Genomic DNA, 14,857 nt, shown 5'->3' with positions numbered 1-14,857 from the left:
TATAACTGGGTGATTTTGTACCTGTAGTCAATTAAAAGCTGCATGATTGTTAAAGGAACCCTATGCTGACCACCTAATTAAAATTGTAGTTGTTTGGCTGCCAGGCTGATGCTCTTCAACACTTTCCAGGCCCCTGACCACTATGTAAGTTAAGTTAAAGTTCCAGGTTTGATACTAGGTCAGTGACACAGAAATTACCATAGCTGTAAGATGAGTATGATGGTCAGAGAAAAACAGTTTCATAAGAGTTCCAGCAATGGCAGTCTTTGTGTTTCTGCAAGCACATATTTCATTTCATTTGTTGCTATGACATTATTCTTAATTTTCTCATTATACATGAGTTACTGTGTGTAAAAAACACAATCGGCAAACTTATTTGTACCTTATGTTCATGTATGCACTGCTGTCTTAGCCATTTGTCTATAGAATTATTATATTAGGAAAAAATTATATGCTACTCTTGGAATTCATCAATGAGGGAGTTGTATATATGTGTAGGAGCAAAGCTCTCGGCATCTGCTGGGATAATAAATTGAGAATTTAATCTACTAAACAAATCCTACATTGACTGGTTCATTACCACCATTTATAAATAAATAATATGAATCTATTGTCAGCCTACAGTAAACCATGTGAATCTTTCTTTCTGCATGTCTTCAAAGTCAAGAATGTACAATATGTTCCATGGAACAAAATGCCTCTACATGAAGTCTCTTTTTTAATTAAATGACCACCTGTTGTATATGGCAAGACAAGATGTTTTACCTTACAATAAAGGCAGAAGAAAAGACTCTGAGCACCAAGATCAAAAGTTCTGACAGCAGTCTGCTGAGTTTCAAATGAATGATTGAGGCTCCATTCAATGTGTTCCTACAGTCTTTGCTACTTATTTATTATAATGTTGGGTATACACAGACCGATAGCCCGACCATCATAATATGTATCTGATATTCATTCATTCTCTGGAGGCTCACAAAAACCCTCTAAACAATAAGGTAAATTTTCCCCAAATTAATGGGTTGAGCCAATTTATGTACTTTTCTACAGTCAAATTCTTGCACAATAAAAGCCTAAATTCAACATCTAAGTTAATGCAGATTAACAAAACAATATTAGGGGACTTGAGACAGAAAAAGTTCTGACACAATGGAGAACTTAGACTAGCTATACAGATTTCCCATGTATTTATTGTGTGCAATATTGCATTACCCACACAAAGATTTTAGTAAGGAAAGCTTACGTCCGTTATATCCACAGAAGACTCAGAATGTTGACATAAGATAGAACATTGCACATGCTATACATTCATATGTTAATGTTAAAGAATATAACGTTGTATTAGATAATATTGTGCAACAGGAAAAAATCTGCAAAATATGGTAACCCATTGAAGCCTATAAAATATTTATTTTTATAGATAATAGAAAGATAAAGTGTACAAGTGCCTATTCGGTATCATATTTTGCACAACAAATTTCTAGCCTAGCATACATATCTGTGTGCAATTATCACTGTATGATTATATAACCTTAGTTAAATAATATCATGAATACTGGTAAAATGTGCCAGAAAAAAAGGATGCTTCCTTTTTTTGACAGAGATCCATTGTATAGATATAGTATATGAAGTTCCCATCACAAGTGAAATGTGTGCATCTAATGGGGAGGGGGCACTTCCTCTTTGCATACATAGATTTTAATGACCAGTATGAAAAAGCCAAACCGGTTATAACTAAATGCTGTTTTGTGATGGCCATTGAAGGCTCACAGTAAGGCTTTTTCCCCAGAAGAACAAAAAACTGGAATACTTAAAGAGACTCTTACTGAATAAGCACACAATGGTGCCTTGTCGTCTAGAGACATCACAAAATGTTTTGCACAGCCTAGTTCTACTTTTGCCGCTTCCCTCATGGGAATTTGGGGTATACATATTTATAGCATTACTTGCCGTATAAATTGGTTTACCGGGTCATGACATATACCTCGATGCAAACAAGATCAACAATTGTCACTGTGTTATTTGTTTTCACTTTTAAGAGAACAAGTTCCCTGGTGAATTTTAAAATGCACATTTTCTTGGCCATTTCCTGATTTATAAAATGGTCCCAGGGTTGTTTTTATTCTTCAGTACCTTGAAACATAGCTAGAACACTACAATGTTATCTTTCATACATAAATATGTATATGGGGCAATTTATTATTTTATGATTTGTACTTGAACTGAGACTTCATGGTCTTGATATACTGAATGGAAAATTATATTTAATTTTGAGTACATAAAGCAAAGTGTTAAACTGGAACAATCTGAAAGACAATAAGAAGCTAAAGATATGTAATCATTCATAAATATACATAAATGCAAATAGAGAAAATAGCTAGTTTTAGTGTCCACAAGGCATGGTAAGGAGGGTTTATTTACTAATGTGAAAATGTGAGTAACTGTTCTTTTACTTCTAAAGAACTATATTTTATCTTTTATCAGCTCAGCCTTGGAGTGGAAAGGCTAAGTCGCTGTATACCACATGCACATGTAATTAAATAAAACCTTTCAATTATCTTGTTCATGTGACATTATTTTGCAAATTGTGTTAAACACAGTAACGTTGAAATCACATTTAAAAAACTGAAATAATGTACACAAAATAATTCTGAAAAGGATTGCCAAAATAAATGTAAATCTGAATAAGCTTCTAGATACACTGAGCAGTGGAAAAATACCACAGAGTTAAATTATTGCATAAACTGACTTTTTTTGGCTTGAGAAGTAGGAAAGTTCTCCACCGACAATCTTCATATTCCAAAACTGGCAATCTCATCAATATGTACGCTGTCTAAAAATTGTACTCTATACACTATCTAGTCTACCTGTAAAATGACAGATGCAAATATTTTGGGTTTTGGAAATGGAAAATCATGTTTCGCTCCTTGAGACATCATCTGCCATTTTAGTTGAGGTTTCATCAAGTTAGGTGTATTTCGGGGCTATAAGCAATGAACTTTCCATCAGCAGCATCTTCAGCTAATTAACCCTGCTGATTACAATAATTAGTATTGATTCACTCCTGAATGACTTCCTAAGCATCCGAGCCCAAGCTACTCTGCCTGCAAAGTTCTAGGTATGAATATTAATTTGATGTTCCTCTTTGTTTTGGAGCCCCAAAGGTATAGTTTGCAATCTTATACACTTCAATTTGATAACAGACACACTTGAGTTTTATTGTAATTTAACAATGAGTATGTGAATACATTATGTGATGATGATAATATTGCAGACTGTTGGACTACGGATGGCAGAGAACCACAACTATGATGCAGTGGAGTTTCTTAATATCTGCAAGACAAAAACATTTCTTGCATTACACGTTTTCTATTTTCTTTAGCACTAGTCCTTTAAGAAAAATCAGTTCACAAAAAAATAAGATTTTGCTGATTTCTTTTTACCCATGGCGTTATTTGAGAATATGAGGGACAAAATTGTCCAGATGTTGCTCCTTAAAACAAAATGGCGATAGATTGGTTATAAACCATTACAAATAGGCCCCTTCTTCCAGATCTAAATGTGCTTTCTATGTATATAATCCTAAGAAATGTGCAGTATGTGCTTTTTAACGCATTGATTTCCAGATAGCAAATGCCTTCTTGTAGCTAAGAGGTTAAACTTGTAGCCAAGCTTGCCAAATTGTCTTGGCTGTCCTCCTTGGCAGCTGTAGGAGATGAAATGTAAAGCATTTTCTCATTCAGATTTAGTCCACCTTAAGCCACAAGAGATCAACAGCTCACACAAAGGGCAGACTTAAATAAAAAAAAAAACCCAGGAGCTGGACACATTCATTTAACAAGTGCCACGATAAATACACTCTGCTCCTGTCATCCGGTATCTGTGCAGCAGCCCAAATCTCAGTTTAACATAATACGATTTTCCTTCTTCTCCAGGCATAGGTACAGTGGGTTTGTTATTTTCACTTTTCTTTGCTCCTAATCATTGAAGGATCAACTACCGCACTTCCTGCAATTTCTAAACCGGATAACTCATTGCCTTCATAACAACAGATATTGACAAGCTTACTAGTGTCTGACCAGCACCTTACTCTTCAATTTCTGCTATTCACGCCTTATGGCTGTAAAGGTCACTTTGTTATTGCAGGAAGGTGCACATCTCTGCTTAGCAATAAAAACTGTACTTTCTATGAACTGATACGTGCTAAGAGCACCATGGAACTATGTCAAGCTTAAAAAGAAGAAAAATGAAAAAAATAAAAAAATAAAAAAATAAAAATAAAAGAGAACCCAAAGAACTAAGAATGTCATCTCCATATTTAGAAAATACAGAATACTCATTCTTATAATTACCATACCATTAAATGTGCATGCATGGTATACATGTACATGAGCTGCATAATAATGACTATTATAAAAATGTCTTGTAAGCATCTAGCAGTTTTTCTAAAGAGATATTTAGTGGAATGGTAAAGCAGTTACACAAATAGGCTGGATTCCAGGTATTTCCAAATGGGGTAGATAGGCCTGGGGTACAGGTGACACTTGGGTCTTTAGCAGAGATCTGCAGCTGTCTCACTTCCTCAGCAGTATCTTTTGACTGATTCATGAAGTGGCATTTGCATTGGCTTCAAAATGAGCCACCTTGCACGCCCTCTCAGTAGGTGGCAATGGAATGGTGTATGGATGATAGCAGCTGCTAGCTAGCAATAAATGAGGCACTGTCTGTGCTAGGAAATCAGAAGCATCTACAGCAGCAAAAAGCTCAGCTTTTACAGATGAACCAAGGAAATTAAATATACAACATGCAAATGAGGATTATTTAGTTCAGTCAAACAACAATATATATATATATATATATATATATATATATATATATATATATACACATACACACATACATGCACTTCACAGGAGACTGGTCAAATTACCGATAAACACATTACATTTAAATGGGTACGGTATAACATACATGCAATACATACATTTGTCAGCTGCCAAATGAACCCTTTAAGACTTGCATTGCATATATAGCAGCTTTTATTTGCTTCAACATAAATGTGTGACACTCGGGTAACCCCGTGTGCGCTGGAGAGCTGGTGATCAGAGGTGTACAATAAACACTTTGCAATACATTTTATGTAGGTTAAATACAACATGTACAAGTATTAATGTATAAAGGCCTATTTTAAAGGGAACGCTAATAGTGCTGATAGGTAAAGAACATAGATAGATAGATAGATAGATAGATAGATAGATAGATAGATAGATAGATAGGTAGATAGGCATGGGTTTTCCATCAAGGGAGCTGTCATTTCTGCAACAACATAAACTGTTTTGGGGTCATACAGGGACAGAATTGTTTTAAGCTCCCTTGCTTCCCTCTGTCAAATCTTTCAAATTGCACAGAATGCTAAGCTTTAAAAAGCTGTTTAGAAATAATGCTGCAAGTTGTATGACACCAACCAGAAAAATAAATCCAACCTGTATAAATGATAAACATGCAATATATGCTACAACTAATGGCTATAGCACATAAATTACATAGACTAATAAGGAACAAGGGTTGTTCCACTCAGTATGTCAATACTTGAGGGAGCTGCCAGGCAGTTAATCTCCACATAGAAGCTATTTTGTAAACAAGTCTGATATGCATTTATACAACTTTATTGTACATCACGTACAAGGTTAGAAACAGCATTTTTTTTTTTTTTTTTTTATAGATGGCTGTCATATTAAACTTTCTGAGCATGTGCAATCACTACACACAGCAAATACAAAACTATTTGGCTTAGGTGTCCAAAAAGGCTACACTTGTCACCGTGTTCTTTTGTTTTTAACAGCAAAAGAAGCAAGGCATCAAGCATGCAAAGTAAGATTAAAAAAAATGCAGATTAGTGTAAAGCCTAAAGCATAAATAAAGATTTAGACGCTTCACAAAAATATATATATTTTTTAATTAAAAGAATATAGTATGCCTGAATGATCTGCCCTTATGACTGTTGTGAAACCAGAGCCCCAAATAACTTTTCAGCCACTGCCAGGATAAATTACTTTCAGGCACAAACGTATGAACAGACACATATGATGAGCTATAAAAAAAAAACATGACCCGTGCTTTATGATCGCTATCATTTCCTTATTAATAAATGTCTGCTATCGTTCTACAAGCATGTAAAACTTCAAATCATGCCTCTAGGAAATGGCAAGAAAAATTCCAGAGAACTAGGTAATTGTAAGATTAATGCTCCTATTAAAGACCTTTAAAATCAATAAGTTTTCCAACGTAGTTAACGAATGGCTAAGCTATAAATCTGAAATGTAATCCCGAAGACATGACTTTGCTTTGCAGAAAGTATGGTTTAACGGAGGATAGCAAATTAAGAAAAAAAATAATAATAAAAACACAACAACAAGCAGCCAATACTTAATAGCCCATGCTGACATTAGTCTGAGCAAACAAGATTATGGAAGTATAGAGATAATGAAAATAGGGCTGAGGGGAGAAAATACTGCCCCAGACATGCATTAAGCTACTTTGACAGCTCCATTGTTTGACTGTCCCATTGTCAGCCCCAAAGATGCATTCGGTGATAGAATGTCTAGTAGAAAATAAACAAAAGACTGATTTTTTTTTTTTCCCCCACAACCTGAGGCCAGTTCACATACAGTTTTCAGCATTTAAAAATGATATTATACAAGACAGTTTTTTGTACACTTAACTTGAGTTTCGGTAAAGAGCTAATGATAATATAGTCCCCTGAACAAGGCAGAACCCTAATGACAGTGTTTAGGTAGGCTAAGTCCAGCTTAAAGCGGCATTTAGAGATCTCTGTTATGAAGGCTTAGCTTCTTTTTTTTTTTTTTTTTAGGATTATTTTTGTGCATGATAAACAACTGATATACTTTAATGGAAAGAGAAAGGGATAGCAGGCTGGTCTTTTAAAGCTGTCCTTCCTACCCCTAAGAGAAAATCAGCTCTTGCTGTGGAGGTAAGCAGTGACAATTTAGTCCTCAACAGCAAAGAGAGCTACTTATTACACAGCATGTTCATAGGCAACACCGTTCAGGACAACTGAATAGCATCTGCTAAAACAAAGGAGTATGCAACATACCTTAAAAGCAGCTCCTCATTTCTCATAGTAACAGCAGATTTGGGACAGCGCATGCTTTCTGCACAGATATTCTCAACAAAAGCCGGTTCAGAAGTGCGCTCAAACATCAATGGCACAGTAGCTTCTAATGGCTATGGCTAGTCCCTCGCTCTCCTTCTCTCCCTCGCTCTCTCTCATCAATGCTGAGTGGTGAAGCAAAGGGGCCCCTGCAGACTCACTAAGCAGAAATAATCCTCTGTGACAAGTTATGTTGTCTGGCCATAATTTACATTAGTGCAGTGTGCTGCCTATAGGGGCCTTGACTGCTTTTGGTATTTATTGTCTTTTACATGTCCTAATTTTCTTACTATCAGTTGGGGAATAAAAAAAAAAAATAATAACAAATTATCTTGACATTTACAGCAATGCAATACTGGTTTAATTTTTCTTTTTTTTTTTTCAATAATAGACTAAAGTAAATTGGATTTGATCTTTTGAAATATATTTCAAAGGCTCAATAAGTAACATACAACTTTGTATACATCTTAGGTAGCTAAAAAAACGACCTATGCTATATAAAAATAATAGAAACAATGCATTTTGGGCTCATCTGCCTATATGCTGTTGTCATAATACAAAATGCACAGTGAAATTAGGTCAGGGATAATATAAATAGAACAGCTTCTTTTAAAGACATTTGCTTAAAATATGTTAATTATATGGGTGTGTGATGCTGTCCTAGTAAGTACCATGATGCATCATTGTTTGCAATACAAATAACCTATTTTTCTGGGTAATGCATTCTGTTTTTTTTTTTTATATATATATATATATATATAGTAACTATCCTGGAGCACTAAGCCATATTTCATACATGTCTCAGAATTGGTTTTGTACCCAGGAGACTCAACAGCTATTTGAATTGATCGGACTGTCTGATCATGGCCATGTCATTTCTTTTGCAGTAACTCGATTATACCAGTCATCCAGGCACTAAAGACCTTAGTTTGACACCAGCTGGGGGAGCTGTTTAGAAACTCACCAGCACTTTGGATCTAACTTTTAGTGCCCCAAGCAAAAAAAAAAAAAAAAAAAAAATGTGAGCTCTTCTTACAAAAGTCCACAGTCCGGTTAGTCGCATATTTGGAAACTACTGCACTTTTGATTTATTTTCCCATTGCACGCTGGAATAGCATACTTATAATAGCTACAGTAGGGTTCCCATGTAGATTGGTCTTACCATCTTGGCCTGGTTTCACATTTACTGTCAGCAAATGTGTATGGCTCTACAGTAGACTCAGAAATGTTCAAGTGTTAGTAATGGCTAAATACAAGTATTTTTAACACCCTCTGACTTATCCTGCATACCCTGCATAGAAAAAGGATCTGTGAAAAGGTCCAGTTCCTCTAAGTAAAGCCCCATACACACAGGCAGAATGTTGGGCGGCATCGACCAGCTCAATAGAAGCGGACCGACATTCGGCCCATGTGTACTGCAGCCAGTGTGATAGAAGCTGGACATTCGGCCGGCTTCTGTCAAAGGGTCATGACCAAAAAAAGTCTGCTGACCAGCTCCTGATCAGCACTCTCAGCCAATGACTGCTTGGTTGAATGAAAAAAAAAAAACTAGCAGTGTGTGCTAAGCTTTAAGGAGTGTTCAGCGATGGCTTTGAATGTCCAGAGCAATGACATCACCCATAGGCTCCCAGGATCCATCTATTGTTGGCAATTCCTCCTCCCCTATGCAGAAGCTGTTTACTGACACAGGCAAACTTCTAGATCATGTGACTGGACCAGATTAAAAAAGCGAAGTACACAGACCTTTTTTTATGTTGGGTATGCAGAGTAGCTAGGAGGAGGGGTGGTGGGAACATTTTTAAGAATAGGTATAGTTAGCTTTATCATCAATTTTAAGCCTTGTCATAATAGTTTTGTAAGTGGCAATTTGCTGTTTTTTAACATGCAATATTACCTGTTGCAGGTAAATGTACTGCCATTGATTTGGAACATAAATCACATAACTGCACATGTAAAGCGAATATGCTATGACACAGTGGCGGTGTGTCCATAAGGGTGCACGGGAGTCGCTCCCTCTCTCCAGCCACCTCCTCTATCACCAATAGATAGATTCATGCATTGCATGAATCTATCTATGGCCGCCACGGGGGATGTTTTTGAAGCACCTGATTAGAGCCATAGGATCTAATAGGCGTCAAAAAAGTGACCTGCGAGCGGCATGCTGGGCGATTGCAGGTCACTCAGCTGTGTTAGAAAAGCAAATGAATATTTGCTTTCCTAACACTAAACCGCCTCTCCGCCAATCTGGTGCTCAGATCTGTTACCCATCACCTGATTGGCGGAAACGACAAGCACTGTGATTGGACGCCTATCAGGCATCCAATCATAGCAGAGGATGGGAAGCGAGGATGGGAGAAGACATCGAGGATCTGTTCAACCACCACTGAGACAGGGTAAGTACAGATGGCGGGTGGGGGGCACATTGGCAGCATTTGATATGGCACAGTGGCTTCGTTTGATGGGGCACAGTGAGGCTGCATTTGATGGGGCACAGTGAGGCTGCATTTGATGGGCACAGTGAGGCTGCATTTGATGGGGCACAGTGAGGCTGCATTTGATGGGGCACAGTGAGGCTGCATTTGATGGGCACAGTGGCTGAATATGATGGGCGCACAGTGGCTGAATATGATGGGCGCACAGTGGCTGCATTCAATGCTGCACAGTGGCTGCATTTGATGGGGCACAATGGTTACATAAGATGGGCACAGTCGCTGCATAAGAAGGGCACTGTGGCTGCACAAGATGGGCACAGTAGCTGTATTTGATGGGGCACAGTGGCAGCATTTGATATGGCACAGTGGCTGCATTTAATGGGGCACAGTGAGGCTGCATTGGATGGGCACAGTGGCTGCATTTGATGGGCACAGTGGCTGAATATGATGGGCACACAGTGGCTGCATTCAATGCTGCACAGTGGCTGAATTTGATGGGGCACAGTGGCTACATAAGATGGGCACAGTCGCTGCATTAGAAGGGCACTGTGGCTGCATAAGATGGGCACAGTAGCTGTATTTGATGGGGCACAGTGGCAGCATTTGATATGGCACAGTGGCTGCATTTTATGGGCACAGTGGCTGCATTTGATGGCACAGTGGTGGCAATTGATGGGCAAAGTGGCTGCGTTTGATGGCACAGTGGCTGTGTTTGATGGGCACAGTGCCTTCATTTGATGGGCACAGTGCCTTCATTTGATGGCACAGTAGCTGCGTTTGATGGCACAGTGGCTGTGTTTGGTGGCACAGTGGCTGCGTTTGATGGTACGGTGAGGCTGCAATTGATGGGGTCTTTCTTCAGAATTTTTCCATTTGTTTGCGCCCCCCCCCCCCAAAGATATTGAGCACCAGCCGCCACTGCTATGACACCAGTTTTCTATTTTTACTTTGCTAAAACGCCTGTGTAAAAATACAGTTTTTTCTAGTACTCAGTGGCAATGGCACATTGATATGCAAGTTGACTATGTAGTTCAGGAGATTTATTCTTTGAGGCTGCTTGTATCTTAAGTTGTAATTGTGATTGCCAAATCTTGCAGAGAACAGAATGTCAAGGCCATTATAATAAGGGGTAAAAAGGGATTTTTTCTGCAAGCCATGGTGAATGAACCTTGAAAGCAAAGGTGTTAAAACTGTTTGTACCTGGGCTTCCTTAACAATTGAGATTGAATAAATAGGAAGCAGATCTACAGACATCCTACGCAGATACAGTGACAGAAAGACATTTCATATATTTATGCCTTTTCTAAATGTGCGGACCATTTGGAGATGGGCCAAAAGATCCACCTTAGGTGGTAACGTACTCCTTATTTCACAGCTACGTTTCTGAGGGGCGGAGACAATTCCTGCTGGAGGTACTGTGGTTTGGTGGGAAACTTGACCCATATGCTTTGGTCCTGTCTCCATATCTGAAGGTATTGCGTTGGTAAAAGTGAATAGTGTCAACATTTTAGCAGTGGCTCGCCTAATGATTTTTAGAAAATGTAAATCTTCTGCTATCCCTGACATCACTGAAGTAAAATGTCATATTAATGTTATATTCCAATATTGTCAGCTTTACCAATTTTGGGATCCCTGGCTGAAATATAAATTGCAGACCCAGAAAATGTAGCCTGTTTCTTGTAAGATTTTATATCCAGATGTGTATAACTGATTTTCAGCAGAAAAGTACCACTACTGTTGATTTCTTTTGATTTGAGACCACGTATGACTGCTACATATGATGTTGTTATATGTTTGGACATTTTGTACACTATACCAATGTTATTATTGTCTTTGCTTTGCTTTCTTTAATATAATAAAATTTGCAAGAAAAATGTTACTAAAAATGGGGATTTCTTCTGAATTTCTTGATCAGTATATAAATGAATTATGAGGTTAAAAGTAACAAGGCGACCTTAAAGTTAAGTTGGTATGAAAGTAATGTGGGGGCTGCAAGGGTTGTTTTTTTCTTTAATAAAATGCTGACTCTATTGCTTCAATCCTGTGAGTAACTTACCTGGAACCAGGGCTGGACTGGGACAGAAATCTGGCCCTGGACTTCATCCAGACCGACCCACTTACATTTTGAGTGTCCCATCATCACCCCCTTACATCAGAGTGGCCCATCACCAGCCCCCTCACATCAGATTGTCCCATCAGCAGCCCCCTTACATCAGAGTGTCCCATCACCAGCCCCCTTACAACAGAGTGTCCCATCACCAGCCCCCTTACATCAGAGTGTCCCATCAGCACCCCCTAACATCAGAGTGTCCCATCAGCACCCCCTAACATCAGAGTGTCCCATCAGCACCCCCTAACATCAGAATGTCCCATCAGCACCCCCTAACATCAGAATGTCCCATCAGCACCCCCTTACAACAGAGTGTCCCATCACCAGCCCCCTTACAACAGAGTGTCCCATCACCAGCCCCCTTACAACAGAGTGTCCCATCAGCACCCCCTTACATCAGAGTGTCCCATCACCAGCCCCCTTACAACAGAGTGTCCCATCAGCACCCCCTTACATCAGAGTGTCCCATCACCAGCCCCCTTACAACTGGGTATCCCATCAGCACCCCCTAACATCAGATTGTCCCATCACCAGCCCCCTTACATCAGAGTGTCCCATCACCAGCCCCCTTACATCAGAGTGTCCCATCACCAGCCCCCTTACATCAGAGTGTCCCATCACCAGCCCCCTTACATCAGAGTGTCCCATCACCAGCCCCCTTACATCAGAGTGTCCCATCAGCACCCCCTTACATCAGAGTGTCCCATCAGCACCCCCTTACATCAGAGTGTCCCATCAGCACCCCCTTACATCAGAGTGTCCCATCACCAGCCCCCTTACATCAGAGTGTCCCATCAGCAGCCCCCTTACATCAGAGTGTCCCATCACCAGCCCCCTTACATCAGAGTGTCCCATCAGCACCCCCTTACATCAGAGTGTCCCATCAGCACCCCCTTACATCAGAGTGTCCCATCACCAGCCCCCTTACATCAGAGTGTCCCATCAGCAGCCCCCTTACATCAGAGTGTCCCATCAGCAGCCCCCTTACATCAGAGTGTCCCATCAGCAGCCCCCTTACATCAGAGTGTCCCATCACCAGCCCCCTTACATCAGAGTGTCCCATCAGCACCCCCTTACATCAGAGTGTCCCATCACCAGCCCCCTTACATCAGAGTGTCCCATCACCAGCCCCCTTACATCAGAGTGTCCCATCAGCAGCCCCCTTACATCAGAGTGTCCCATCAGCAGCTCCCTTACATCAGAGTGGCCCACTGAGCCATTGGCCCACCGGGAAACTCCTGGTAGTCCCGATGACCAGTACATGCCTGCCTGGAACTAGTAAGAAAGACAAGAGCCTCTGACTTTTCTCTGAGCTTTCAGATATGTATAATCGTTTTGGGTTAGTGACACAAATTATAAAGGTAATAGAGCAGTGTAACAACCAGGTAGCTGGCATTTATAGAAAGTGGTTAATAGAAACAGCCTTCATATTTCTCTCATGACAGGTTTACTTTGGAAGGTTCTTACGCATTCACACAATGTGTAAATGTAACATTTATAGATATTTATTTCCTGAAAACACTATAACAATATCTTCATTGGCTTCTCTCATCAGAAGGACATCACCATCTTTATCTACATCTTTCAAGGTCAGCTGTTGCCTCCTGGACTGAGATGCTGCTCAGAGAAGATACAATAATGTAAATCCTAGTGGCTGTCCATTTCTTAGCTGGGTTCACAAATGTCTGGCACCGATCTACCACTGCTGCAGCCAACGCTGTATTCTGGCCTAGGCCGACAAGGCCCAGTCCTAGGGCAGCACTTTGCAGGGAGGCAGCATGGAAAGAGTCCCTGCCGGCTTGCGCTACACTGTTATGCCGCGTACATACGATCGGAATTCTCATCGGAGAAAGGTCTGATGGTTTTCCAGACGGAATTCCGATGGAATTCGGCTCAAGCTGTTTTGCCTACACACGGTCACATCAAATTCTGATCATTTATAACGCGGTGACGTACAACACGTTTGATGTGACTAGAAATAGGAAGTTCAATAGCCAGTAGCCAATAGCTTCTGTCTCGTAGTTGAATCTGAGCATGCATGGTTTTTGGCGTGTCGGAATTACATACACACGATCGGAATTACCAATAGAAAGTTTTTCCGTTGGGAAAATTGAGAACATGCTATCAATTTTTGGCTGGCGGAAAAGCTAAATTCCACTAAATTCCGATGGAGCATACACACGGTCGCATTTTCCGATGAAAAGCTCTCATCGGTCTTTTTCTGGCCGGAATTCCGATCGCGTGTACACGGCATTAGTGTAGCACCATTCTTATGGGGAGGACTCACACTGATTCCGGTATGCGAGTGGCTGGCATTCCGCAACTTGGGGGGGGGGGCACTTCTAATTTTGACTGTCCTCTCATCCTAGACCACAAACCTTCCTCACTGTGCTATATGTTTTCTGCTGCACCATTGGCATGGTTATATCTTCTTAGTCATCTCTATAAAATTATCAGACATTTGTGCTTAAAGTTGAACTATAGGCAACACTTTTTATTTTTATTTTGGATAGAGTGAGGGAGGGTTATACCCCCTGTCAGTTTATTTTTTACCATCCCTGTCCCATTGCAGAGATTTCCCTTCACTTCCTGTCCCATAGCCAAACAGGAAGTGAGAGGAAATCTATGCAAATTAAGGGAATCCATTGCCCTCCCCCCACAGGCCCTCAGAACTAGTGTCCCCACTTAGAAATTTCAGGGCGGGTCTTAAACAGCAAGAAGTGGGGCCTTGACAGGAAGGGGTGGGTCATATTTAAATTAGGGGGTGCATGAGTTTAGTCAGGGCAGCACAAACCTAAATACACTACTGGTTGCAGCCTCTCATATTGTGACTTGACACAAAGTTACAATGCTGCAATCTAATAAATGGCAAAAAGAGACTGATGAAATGCTTTTTCCTGTGTAGCAAACTGAAGACTTCATCTCAGCCTAGGCAAAATCCCTGACAGGGGATAGAGAACGTTTTCCTGTTGCAGCTGTACAGAGTTTCTAAATATGACTTTGCATTCCAGTAGGCACTAGATTATCAGTAATCATCAGTCGGTAACAAAACCTGTCTCACACACCTTCTCTCCTCTTTTGCAATACAAGTCTGTGTGAGGACACTTATGCTAAAGGGTATGGCTGTCATTCATCTCTACCAGCACA

The 14,857-nt window shown here is 40.1% G+C and overlaps 1 protein-coding gene across 29 annotated transcripts in view; it reads right to left on the bottom strand.

Annotated features, from left to right (window-relative positions):
• CELF2 (CUGBP Elav-like family member 2) overlaps positions 1-7,290 on the bottom strand; it is a 683,959-nt gene extending 676,669 nt beyond the window's left edge. For 7 of the 29 annotated variants that reach the window (XM_077472888.1, XM_077472891.1, XM_077472894.1 and 4 more), the window contains exon 1: positions 7,112-7,289. In XM_077472888.1, the coding sequence (XP_077329014.1) occupies positions 7,112-7,218 (107 nt within the window). In that variant the 5' untranslated portion in view covers positions 7,219-7,289. Of the gene's footprint in view, positions 1-7,111 lie in introns of all 29 variants that reach the window. The other 22 variants (XM_077472906.1, XM_077472904.1, XM_077472907.1 and 19 more) reach the window with 5 other exon arrangements.
• Between the last annotated feature and the right edge of the window lie 7,567 nt (positions 7,291-14,857).

This window comes from Lithobates pipiens, unplaced genomic scaffold (genome assembly GCF_037356315.1).
Source record: "Lithobates pipiens isolate NorthernLeopardFrog02 unplaced genomic scaffold, aLitPip1_a1.2 Scaffold_8, whole genome shotgun sequence".
NCBI classification, from domain to species: Eukaryota; Metazoa; Chordata; class Amphibia; order Anura; family Ranidae; genus Lithobates; species Lithobates pipiens.
Note: the sequence above shows the minus strand (reverse complement) of the source record. Positions and strands in the feature narration are given on the sequence as shown.